The 12,046-nt window shown below is 54.0% G+C and overlaps 4 protein-coding genes across 4 annotated transcripts; 1 reads left to right on the top strand and 3 right to left on the bottom strand.

Moving 5' to 3' along the window:
- Positions 1-413: 413 nt before the first annotated feature.
- On the bottom strand, positions 414-7,761 carry fma-PKS (polyketide synthase fmaB; the record flags this gene model as incomplete). Its single annotated transcript, XM_041694348.1, has 4 exons — positions 414-1,250; positions 1,302-1,782; positions 1,831-7,125; positions 7,181-7,761. The coding sequence occupies 4 exons, from the start codon at positions 7,759-7,761 to the stop codon at positions 414-416; spliced, it is 7,194 nt and encodes a 2,397-aa protein (XP_041560187.1).
- Positions 7,762-8,167: 406 nt separating this feature from the next.
- On the top strand, positions 8,168-9,032 carry APUU_61050S (uncharacterized protein; the record flags this gene model as incomplete). The annotated part of the gene is made up of 2 exons (XM_041694349.1): positions 8,168-8,355; positions 8,726-9,032. 2 exons carry the CDS (start codon positions 8,168-8,170, stop codon positions 9,030-9,032), a joined length of 495 nt encoding a protein of 164 aa, XP_041560188.1.
- Positions 9,033-9,065: 33 nt separating this feature from the next.
- On the bottom strand, positions 9,066-10,418 carry APUU_61051A (uncharacterized protein; the record flags this gene model as incomplete). Its single annotated transcript, XM_041694350.1, has 3 exons — positions 9,066-9,864; positions 9,918-10,026; positions 10,085-10,418. 3 exons carry the CDS (start codon positions 10,416-10,418, stop codon positions 9,066-9,068), a joined length of 1,242 nt encoding a protein of 413 aa, XP_041560189.1.
- Positions 10,419-11,087: 669 nt separating this feature from the next.
- On the bottom strand, positions 11,088-11,708 carry APUU_61052A (uncharacterized protein; the record flags this gene model as incomplete). Its single annotated transcript, XM_041694351.1, has 1 exon — positions 11,088-11,708. One exon carries the CDS (start codon positions 11,706-11,708, stop codon positions 11,088-11,090), a length of 621 nt encoding a protein of 206 aa, XP_041560190.1.
- Between the last annotated feature and the right edge of the window lie 338 nt (positions 11,709-12,046).

Below are 12,046 nucleotides of genomic sequence, written 5' to 3' on the forward strand. Positions count from 1 at the left end.
TGTTGTTATGACTTCTTTACCCTGTACTGGTGCAAGTAGCACTTCTCAGACTTTATTAGGGTGTGTTTTTTCCTGACTACAGTTTCTCATTGGCTACTTCCTATACATATATATAGAAACGCCCAGTATAGTCTATGCTATACCGGTGTCTATAGTGAATTGAGAATAGAGTGTCCATTCAGAATAGCCAGCTTACGGTTGGGACGTAAAGCTCAGTGGACAGGAACTAAGTACAGGACTAAATAGCTGCGACTCCCTTATCATTCAACCATTGAAGCCTTTTTGACCAGGCACTAGTTACCAGTCTACAATTGCCGCCAAGTTACTTCAGATTCCAGTAGCAATGCGTATAGATTATTTCCTATGATCTTTCGAATGATATCAATCAACACAACGGACACAAAAATATTCATCTACGACGCAGCCTTAGCAATCTTAATAATGATCTTCTCACACAGCGAAAACAGCGAGCTAGCACTGGTGATCTCCAGCGTTGACAGCTCCGCGCCCAGTTCCGTACGCAGCCAGTTGCGGAATTCCACGGCCGAGAGCGAGTCGAGCCCGTAGACGGTGAGCGGCTTTGCAGGCTCCATGGGCTCAGGAAGACGCAGCATTTTGGTAAACTGTTTGTTAACGACGTCGACGCAGGCATTGAGCAGGGCGGTGGCATCAGCCCCAGCCTTCAAGAGGAGGAAGAATGCCTGGATCTCCTTGTTGGCGGCGTCGCCCGATTTATCGACATTCCCAGAATCACTGCCGATGAACAGTTTGGCAAACCGCGCATCTCGCCCAATCTCGGCGTCATCGGGCAAGGGGACAGCGATGCCGGTGATCAGCTGAGGGGAGGTTCTCTTGTCGATGGGTGCCGTCTGTTGCCAGATCGCGTATTCGAGGATCTTTCGGAGCACCTTTTCGTTGATACCTGTCCACAGACCCGTGTCAAAGTGCTGTAGCATGCCACCCTGCTCGGCGACGTAGCCGACGTCCTCGATAACGCCTAGATTTGTTGAATTGGCGGCGAGACCCAGGGACTGACGGTAGACGGCAAAGGCGTCCAGGAACACGTTGGCTGCAGAGTAATTTGCCTGTCCTTTCTGCCCAACAACACCGGAGATGCTGGACAGCATAGTGAAGAAGTCGAGATTGGACCTCTCTTGCAGCGCTGCTCGGTGCAGGTTCCATGTTCCCTGGACTTTGCTTGCAACCGTGGCGTGGTATTCCTCGACAGTCATTGTTTCGTACGGTTTATCCTGTATGAGTCAGGTCGAAACAGATCTTAGGGTTAGGGGATGTATACGCACTCTAAGAAGCATTGCACCTTGAATAACACCACCGATTGGGATAGACGCCTCTTGGAATACCCTCAAAACATCATCCCAGTTGGACACGTCTCCCTTGGCTCCATAGACATTGCAGCCAAACGAGTTGCAGTTTTTCACAACCACTTGGGACCGCTCGTCGTCACATCCACTCCGAGACAGGGCAATGATATGCTTTGCACCGTGCTTGGCCATGTGTACGGCCAGACTGCCACAAAGTCCACGGAGGCCTCCGACAATAAGATACGACAAATTATCGCTGAGACTCAGAACGCGGGGTGCAGGTCGCACAGGCACGTCGATTTTCGCCTTTTCTCCGTTGGAAATCACAATCTTGCCGATATGTCGTCCGCCACGCATATACGCGAACGCCGCCGGGATATCCTCGAAGGGGAAAGTCTTGATGGGATGGATGGGCTTGATGTGGCCTCCTTCGTACAGCAGGAAGATTCTAGTCATCAAACTGGGATAGGGTTAGCACGGTTCCTCGAATAGGTAGGAGGAAGCTCACTCCGCAATAAGAGCGTCCGAAATGGTCTTGTGCGAGAAATCAAGAGCCCTGAAGGAACAGTTCCGATCAAATGGCTCCATCGACAGCTTGTTGCGGTCCAGCACGTCTTTCTTGCCAATCTCCACCATAATGCCGCCCGCAGCGCAGATACGCCATGATTCATCCAAAAGGTCTCCAGTCAGTGAGTTTAGGATCACGTCGATACCCTTGCCGTTGGTGGCGGCCATGATCTGTGATGCAAACCGGGTTGACCGTGACGAGAACATTCGCTCGTATGGAATTCCAAAGTTTTCATGCAGGAATTGCCGCTTGTCGTCTGTGCCAACAGTGACGTATATTTCTGCCCCCTTGTACTGCGCAAGCTGGATACTGGAGATGCCGATGCCACCGGCTGCAGAGTGGATGAGCACAGACTGCCCTTGCTGCAGATTGGCCAGGTTGAACAGAGAGTAAAGGGAGGTCAGATAGACACCCATCAGAGTCGCGGCGTCTTCGAAGGACATGGACTCAGGGAGCAGGTGGGCTCGTTCCTTTGTGACCTGGATTCTGTTTGCAAAGCAACCCTTCTCAAACACCACGACACGATCCCCAGGGACAAACGGCACGCCCTTTGCGGCTCGGCGGACAATACCTGCGCCCTCAACGCCCAGCAGGTGCTCATTCTCCGGAACAATGCCCATCGTCACAGCAACATCCTTGAAGTTGAGGCCGGCCGCGTAGATTTCAACCTCAAGGCAGCCGTCCTTGATGTGGGGGGGCTCGGCAGTAGAGATCTCTCCATAGTGTAAGGAGTCCAGTGTTCCAACGCGCTCTGCTCTGAGGCGCGCCGTGGCTCGCATATCGTGCAGCGACTGTACCTGCAGATCTGCCCCTTCGAGCTCAGCCCGTTTCAGGCGGTTGACTTCCTCATCCACCGTGATGCGATTGACGTGGATGATGCCCCCTCGCTCGGCATATTCGTTATCCACCTGCGTCTTTGGCGCCGGCTTGGCCAGGGTCGTCAGAATCCGATCGATCGCATGTACCGTTGCAGCGCCTTCTGCGCTCTCGACATCCAGAGTGGTGAGTCTCAAACTGGGGTCTTCGGCCCTGATTGTTCGGAAGAATCCATGGACCATAGCGTTGTCCGGCTGGGTAACTTCAAACTGGGAGCCGGCCGTCACCCAGAGGATTTTACATCGCTGGGTGGTAATCAGATCCTTAATAGCATCCCACTCCCCTGGTGATACTGTCGACAGAACAGGTTGTGAGATCTCATCCAAGATGAGAACCGTAGCCCCTTGGGGCGGGGTACCAAATGGGTGCCGATGTTCGTTTAATGTCCATCCTCGCGCGTTCAATGCCAGTTTTGTATTGTTGATGGCAGTCGCGGAAGCAGGATCCGATCTGAGTCGAACAAAATCAACAGCAGTTGGCTTCGCGATGGCTCCGGTATCTTGTTCTTCTTCTATTCCTTCGTCTTCGGTGGAAGCTCTGCAAAGAAACGCCCATTGGGAAGAGTCACATGGGACATGGATAGCAGAGGCGAATCCAGCATCTTCGAGGATTTTTGGAATCTGGTCTAGGGAAGTGTGTCCATTGACGTACGTTGAGGTATCCTCGACATGGGCTGGGAAGGACTCCACGAGGAGTAGATATCCGGACGGGGACAGTAATGCACGCGCATTCTTCGCAACGACTGAGAGTTCCTCGGGTGGAAACGCATCACGTTTCGCAATTACGAAGTCGAACAGGGTCTCGCGAGCAGGGAGATCGGGTTTCGCCAGATCCAGCAGCTCAAACGAGGAGGCCTTCGCAGATTGGTGCTTTTCCTGTGCTGTAACGAGGGCATTCGCGTCACTCGAGGAGAAGAGAAACCGTTTGTATGCAGCTCGCGCGTAAGGGTTTCCTGGCTGCAGCCAAAGGCTGGAGGTATCACCTTTCGTCATGTTGGCCTCCAGCACTGATAGCCTCGGGGTTTTGTGGGAAATCAGCTCGACAACTGTCGAGATCCTAGACGTAGTATTCTTATCCGCAGGCAACTCCTGATACTGTTCTTGTGCCAACAAGGAGATATCTGGTTTCCACTCTGAGCAAGTGAACGTTTGCAAGGACATGGCCTTGTCGCTGGTCAAGAGACGGTTATATCGCAATCCAGTCAGCTTCAATAGCTGCGCCCCGGTCTCAGGATCATAGACGGTACAGCCTGACATGTAGTTCTTGTTGTCATCCAGGCGTCCCTTTCCTACATATTCGGATGTCGTGCAGGAAAGTCCGACCTCGGGGCGAGTCTTGACTGGATTGATGATAAGCTCGTCTATGATGGCAGGGACAAGAACGCCGTCGATGGAGCTGCGGATACCAGCAACCGCTGAGGGCGTCACAGTTTGGAAGCAGCCGTCCATGGGCGCCGGGTGCATGGGATATATCGACTGAGGATCCCACTTGGACTGGGGCTCCACCAAGGACACCAGAGACCGGCTGCGGCGCTCACCGGCGACAGATTCAGTTTCAAGATGCCGGATGAACGCCGGTCCAAATCCATATCCCGCATCAGCTAATGCCTTGTACCAGACCGCTGCCTTGGTTGGAGCCTGCAACGGTGCCAGTTCTGTAGAGGATCCAAATTCCACTGCCTCGTAATCCTCGATGCGGATGAGCCCGTGGCAGTGGTCGTTTTTATTCTCGTCTCGATGAGAGACGACGCGGAAGTCATACCAGGAATCCTTCGTGCCGGGATGAGGAGCCAGAGTCAGCGTCACTTTGGCTGGGCTGTTTTCCTCCAACACCAGGGCCTTTTCAAATTTGATGTTGCGCAGCCGGTATCGAAGCTGGTCTGCCCTCGTCAGTCCTTCCACCGGTCGAGTCATCTGCACGGATTGGTAAATGGCTTCAATCGCCATGGCACAGAAGGCGGCTCCGGGGAAGACTATCTCGGATCCCATCTTATGGTCAATCAGCCACGGCACATCCTTCAAGTCCAGGGTTTTCCGGAAGGTTGGGGCCTGCCAGGGGGAGTTCAAGATCTTGCTCCCCAACAGGTCATGGTGGACGAAATTGCGGTACCGCCACTCTCGCGAAGCATCAGACTCATACCAGTGCTTGGTTTGGTGGTTCCAGGCATAGTTGGGTAGGTCGACGATGATGGCAGGTCTGGTGATGGCCGCCGGGTCTTGATTCACTTTGTTCAATTCGATGTCGCCGCCAGACAGGAAAAGACGGCCTGCTACATCAAACAACGAGAGCACCGAGTCTGCTCCACGCTTCGAGGCTGCCACGTACTGAACATTCCCACCTTGGCCGGCAAGAGACTTCTTGATCTGGGCGACAGGCCCAGCCAGCGCACCGCTCGGGCCGACTTCAATGAGGAAGTCTGCGGCGTCTTTCCCAGACAGCAGCGCAGCGCAGGCTTCACTGAACCGCACAGGCGACACCATGTTGGTCTTCCAATAGAGCGGATCGGCTGGCTGCTGCATCTCCGAGCCAAGCACTGAGGAAAACATCTGAACGCCATCGGAGCCGGGCAAGGGAGTACCGCAGCTCTCGTGTAGAAGGGCAAGGTAACGATCACCGATCTCCGACATGTATTTTGAGTGGTATGCTAGGTTGACTTGCAGAAGACGAGCAAAGTGGCCATCCTGCTGAAGGCGATCTTTGACCTCATTTAGGTGCTCGACTATACCGGAAAGCGTCACACTGGATGGGCTATTGAAGCAAGCGATTTGGACGGCATGCGCACTATCACCAATGTATTTAGCAGCCTCCTCAGGGCCCAGTCCTACGGCCATCATGCCGACACCTGCCTGGGCCGTCTCCTGCAGTTCCTTGGCTGCCTGGCCTCTCAGGAAGGCGACTTTGATGGCATCTTCAGGTGTCAACAGGCCAGCGGCACAGGCGGCAGCGATTTCACCAGACGAATGTCCCACAACACTCTGTGCCTCAACACCCCAGGAGCGGAGAACGTCAAACATGGCCAGTTGCAAAGCCGTGACGAGCGGCTGCGAGAATTCCGGCAGCCGAAGATGTTCGGGGCTGCGTACTTGGACGAGTTCACTCAGGAGTGACCAAGAAGGCGGGGTTGGTAGACTCTGAAGCGCCTTATCCAGTCGAGCTAGGATAGAGTGTGACTGGGGAAACAAGTCGACGATTCCTTTACCCATTTGTGACCACTGCGCTCCCTGGCCGGTAAAGACGAACCCGATCCGTGGGGGTTCGGGGCTTCTCTTGCCAACGACCAGCGCAGTGTCATCCAGGTGCGTACCTTTGGCGATCAGAAAGCCACGGTTGAATAGGCGGGTGCGTCGCGCGAGGGTGTAGGCCAGATCCGGCAACTTGATGCTGACTCGAGGGTTCAGCAAATGCTTCTGCAGGTCTTTGATATACCTCTTGAGGGAGTCCTCGTCATTGGCGGAGAAAGCAAGGACCTGGGGCCGAGTAGGGAGGCGCTCGTCATCATCGTCGTCAAAGAATGAATCGCCTTGCGCAAAGGAGGAGGTATAGGCCGTCTCGGAGGTCCTCAGAAACGATCCTGCGTCCTGAAGCACGACATGGGCGTTGGACCCGCCGTAGCCAAACGAGTTGACGCTGGCGATACGGGATGGCATATCTGGCCACGCGATGGCAGTCCGCGACGCCTTGACCTTGAGGAGCTCAAAGTCGATTTTAGGGTTTGGGTCAATAAACGTTGGCGTGCCCGGGATAATGCCCCTTTCTACGGCCATGATGGCCTTGAGCAAGCCAGATATGCCCGCCGCGTTCTCGGAATGGCCGATGTTGCTCTTTATGGATCCGACAATCAATGGGTTCCCGGGTGAACGGCTTGGAGCAAAGACAGATGAGGCGGCACTGATTTCGATCGGGTCTCCAGCCAGGGTTCCTGTCCCATGGGCTTCGAGATAGCCGATTTGGTTAAGGTCGGTGATATTGGCCGCCGAGAAGGCTGCACGCATGGCAACTGTCTGAGCCTGGGCGTTGGGGCTGGCAATACCAGGCGTCCATCCGTCACTGTTGGTTGCAGTGCCTCGAATGACCGCGCGGATTGGATCTCCGTCTCTTTGGGCATCACTCAAACGCTTTATAATGACGGCGTTAATGCCCTCTGCCTTGCAGTATCCGTCAGCTTTGGCGTCAAAGGTATGGCATTTTCCGCTGAAAGAGGAGGCAGCACGCATAGCACCCATGTCCTGATTCTGCTCTGGACACAGATACAAGTTGGATGCTGCGACAATAGCACCCTCAATCTGCCCTGCCTGCAGATAACGACAGGCGACGTCAAGAGCGACCAGGCTGCCGGAGCATGCTGTGTCGATCGTCATACTAAACGAAACAGTTAGTTCCACAGCTGGGCCGCAAACAAGCCTGGCAGACATACCTTGGCCCCTTGATGTTCAGGAAATGGCTGATTCGGTTGCTCAGGATGGCTCGACCAACCCCAATTGTCATTCCATCCACTCGATCCTCGGGATCCCTCATCTGGATGTCCTGGTAGTCGACCGCGTAGGACCCGACAAAGCATCCGTATTCAGCGCCGCTGAGCTTCTCTAGGCAAAGGCCAGCATTCTCGATTCCTTCGTAGACAACTTCTAGAAGCTGTCGCTGCTGGGGGTCAATGGAGATGGCATCTGCCGTGGAGATATTGAAGAACCCAGCGTCGAAGTCGGCAGCATCGACATTTTCCACAAACATGGCTCCGGGGGTTCGAACTGTGTGAGGCTTCCGAGAACCATCGAAATGACCTTGAAGACTCCATCGTGACTTGGGTGGCTCGTTACCAGCGACACCACCTCGCTCCAGAAGCTCCCATAGCTTGGTCGGATTATCGCTCTGGCCCGGCAGTCGATTGCCAAACCCAACCACAGCCACAGGCTCCTGACGATAGGGGGCCTTTGGAGCCTGGAGGGGCTCGCTTGAGGCGGAATAGTGGTCGGAGCCACCGCTGTGATTGATAACCATTGTGTCAATTCCTTCTACAGGAGGGAGAGGGGACGGGGGCTGGTTGTGTCAAGGATTGTATTCCTCGTCTGGATAGGAGTTGTATTGACCACAGGAGGGCTAGGTCATTTTGTACTCCGTGCGATGCCTTTTGGACATCACCCTCGCTCTTTATGTCTCGCAATACACATTTCCGGTATTGAAGCCGTGCAGCATGAGCACTACATCGTACCAGTCTAACACGCACGTGGGGGGTGGAGAATTGATGACTATCGCAACGTGTTGCAGACACAATCTGACGAAACTCAATCTGGCATTATCTCTGACGCAGAGAAGCTTTCCTCGTGTGCGCGAGTCTGGAGCCTGTTGGAGCAGGATCATCCTGCGCCAAGCGGCCTAGAGGATGCATTGTCAAGACCTCGTCATCATGCACGGTCAGCATCTTCTCGGAAACTCACTATCACCATCCAATAGGATGGGCTGTAGGTCTCATGCCCTGGCTTTGGTTTTCCCTCGTGTTGTCTCGTGTAAGCAGGACGCGCTGCGGGTCGGTATTGAGAGGGACTCGGGCCCCGAAGCCAAAATAACGTTGGGCGTTGACATTCCATTTATCCTGTAAGTTAAGGAATACTGTCACGAGGTACTGATTTTAAGAAATAGGAATTGCTATAGTTCTAATATTATGCAATATGCCCTTCGCGAAGTAAACTCATGAATAGGCTTCGTCAGAACCCAATACAACCCGGACCCAACCCAAACTGGGTTTTAGATCTAACACAGGATTTAAACCCTAATAGGTAATCTATTAGATTCTTAAATACTTCACGCTCGCACGCAGCCGGAATGCCGATCAACTGTTTTCGTTCCCTGGGAATTAGGGTTTCATTGTCCCGGGCAGCGACATCGACCTGCTGTTGTATACTTTAGGAACACGCCAGGTGAACTTCATGTTTGCGGTACCTCTTCGTCACTGGCTGTAATAAAGTAAGTGTCAAGTATCACCCCGCGAGATCGAAGAGGTCGTCAGATCGCACAAGGCTGTCAATGATGCCGCCGCCGTGGCGCTCGAGCTGGAGGATGGCAACGAGCTTCCCACTGCGTTTGTCGTTCTAGAAAATGGGGTCATCGCTGACCTGTCGCGTCTCCTGGACGATATCGGCACGTTCGTGGAAAAGCACGTTAACCCATACAAGAAGCTCCGTGGTGGCGTGCATGTCGTGGACGAGATTCCCAAGAACGCCATGGGCAAGGTGCAGAGACTCAGGCAGAAGACCGCACAAACAAAGCTGTGAAAGGTCTCGCAATTCAATCTACCAAGAAGATAATTACAGTTTCGGTGCTTTGGACTTTGCTGCAATCGAGCGAGCCATCTTATACCACCGACCATCCAGCGTCGACTTTTCCACCCCGGTGAGACTGTCCCAGCGTTTCTCGAACTGCTCATCCATCTGTAACATCGACGGCACCTGCTGTCCTAACCACTCTACAGCAGCCATCGCAGTAAGCTCGACCATCTCCATCGGCAGGAGATGTCCGCCATTGGGAATAGTGACATGGCCAACCCCTCCAGTCCGGGCTCCCCCATTACCCCCAACCCCCGTGCCTGTGCGCTCCAATCTCAGCTCCTGCAGCTCCGACGTCCCCAAGTGACTCGCGCCGCCGATAATGTAAAGCGCCGTCGGCCGCAATGCCGGTAGACTCTGGCACACGAAATCCACGCCGGGGTTATAGCCGACGCTATCCGGAGCTAGTCTGCTCGGGTCGAGATCGGGGTAGGCGAGTTTGTCACGCTGTATCTCGTAAAAAGGACGCAGATATGTAAGAACCTCTTGGGACTTTGTAGTCGTCAGCGTCACTGCCCCAGGCTGGGTATGGAGAGGAGTAGGAGTATCGCGCAGCCCGTGTTTGATCCACCGGTCGAAAACCCGAGGATCCCAACGGCGGTAAAAGGGGTTCTGCATCATGGCCGCCCTGGCTGCTTCACGAGATGGCCATAGATCTCTCCGGAACGTGGACGCTTTGATCGTGGCCAGGGCGCCCTGGCTGATGGCGATGGGTGCCATTGGGGGCTCAATGAGGCCTAGGGACTGGAGGAGCCGGGGATGCAGCATAGACAGGGCAATTCTGTAGACAGTATTAGATAGGAATAATGTTGAATATAGGGAATGTGGAAATACAGCTGAACTGCTCCCACGCTGTGTCCAATCCCGACAATAGGTCTGGGCAGCTGTTCACGAAACTCGTTAATCATCAACAAGAGATCGCGAGCGTGATCCAAAGCCGACGCTAAAAGAGTATATATCAGTGCCCGATTTCATCGCGATAGATAGATGCCTGTTCTCACGGTCATTCCCGAGCTTGGTTTCATTTACTACGCCGCTCTGGCCTTGATGGGCGACATCAGCGATCCAAATTCCGCGGATCGCAATTCCTTTCGCATTCAAGCGATGGCTTATTTCCTCCCAGAGGGGCTCGTATAGCTCCTTCGGGAACCCATTCGCATGGGCACCGATGATACTCAGATCCCCCGGTTTAGGGCTGGGGTTACTGCGAGGCACGTATTGTTTCACGGCCAACTGGAGAACATCTTCCTGTCTTCCCGCTGTCGCCGCGGGATGCTCTCGGATATGTTGCGCATTGACAGAGTGTTCAGTTACATGGAATACAGAGGATACCATGATGAAGGTAGTTGTTAATTCCCTTCGTTCATTTTCGTCTTTAAGAGCGGGGTGCCTTATAGCAAAAATATCGTCCCCGAGGATGAACCCCCTGAACCTCGGTTATACTTTTATAAAACTGAGATGAGGACATATCCACTGAACGCGTTCCCTCTGTATTGTAAGGCCTGTCCCAGTGATGTATGAGGATCTAGTACATGGATTTTGGGTGGCAACTTGGCAATAACCCTACTGTAGATCGTTCGTCAGTGGCAGCAAACCCGTCGACAATCAGCACCCTATGGTCGACGCCTAGTTACTGAGCGATGAAGCACCGTAGCATCGTCCGACGACCGTGTAGTGCATCAGGTACTCTCTTCCATACTACTAGATCTTTCAGAAGATGCCCCGTACATGGTCCAGATGTCGGCCGTGGAAGGGTTAGATCATCGATATTGTCCTCGGCTTTAAGTCATTCAATTAGATACACTCGGTTCAGCATGTTATGGTGCTCACATCCTATATATTCCTTCGAGCAGGGCATGTCCGTAATTTCAGCACGATTTAATTAAGCATCGGCCGAAGGGTATTAAAAGGCACTTGGAAGGCACAGAATCCCGCGAGTTAAATAATATCTCACTACATACAGAACACGGCACTAGGACATTATAAACAGAATAAATTCTTCTCTCAAAGCATACCAAGAAGACCAGCCGCCAGAACCGGTGCAGCCGTCACCATCGCCTGCAGAGGCCCAGCAAACCCAGCCCCTCCCTCCGGTGTCTCAGTCGCTTCAGGCTCATTAAACTTCTCCACGCCTCCGGTAACCTCAAGCGCAGCATACGTCGGCACACTCTCCCACGAAGTCTCGGTGCTGTAGCTGGTGGAAGTCTCCGCGCCGTCCGCAGAGCCCGAGTAGCTCATGCTGTACGTGCAGGTCGCGCTGAGCGTGTAGTTCTGGTAGGCGCAGTTGTAGTCGAGCGTCGCCGTGACAGGCGGCTCCCAGTCGAAGGCCGTGTACTCGGCGTACCAGCTGAAAGATGAGATGCCCTGGGTCATGGTCCAGGGGTCATTGATGGAGCAGGACTTCGTGGCGGCGCCCTCGAGGCAGGAGATGGCGAGGACGGTTTCCACGGCGTTGACATCAACGACGGAGGCGGCGATGGATGTGTAGGAAGGGATCAAAGGGAGAGAGTCATCATCGTCGGTGTTCTCCCATTCTCCACCGCCGAAGTAGCCCACAGTTGTCGTGGCGTCGTCGGCGGCAGCAGCGAGGGCCGTGAAGGCCAGGGTCAGAAGTACAGCGCGCATTGTCTGGACGTTGGAACGGGTTTTTATCAGGATTTAAGAAAAGAGAGTTGCAATTATTTTCTGCTGGGACGAACAGGGCCCTGGGGTTCCATGGTATTTATCCCCACCGGTAGCGAACGACGGGGCAGAGGCAAATGGGCCTCGATTGCACGAGTCGGTATTGCAACGAAACCTAGCCTATTGCAAGCCTCGATCCCCCAACGCTCATCGGTAGCGTGTTGTCGACTCTGCTAGCCTGCGAGCTTGTGATGTTAGCGGTTAGCCTCAGTTGGGGACCAAGTCCATAGTGCGGCTCTAAGCGCCGTGCACACTCAGGTTCCCCATCCGACTCTCCGCCA

The sequence above is a fragment of the Aspergillus puulaauensis genome, chromosome 6 (assembly GCF_016861865.1).
Source record: "Aspergillus puulaauensis MK2 DNA, chromosome 6, nearly complete sequence".
NCBI lineage: Eukaryota > Fungi > Ascomycota > Eurotiomycetes > Eurotiales > Aspergillaceae > Aspergillus > Aspergillus puulaauensis.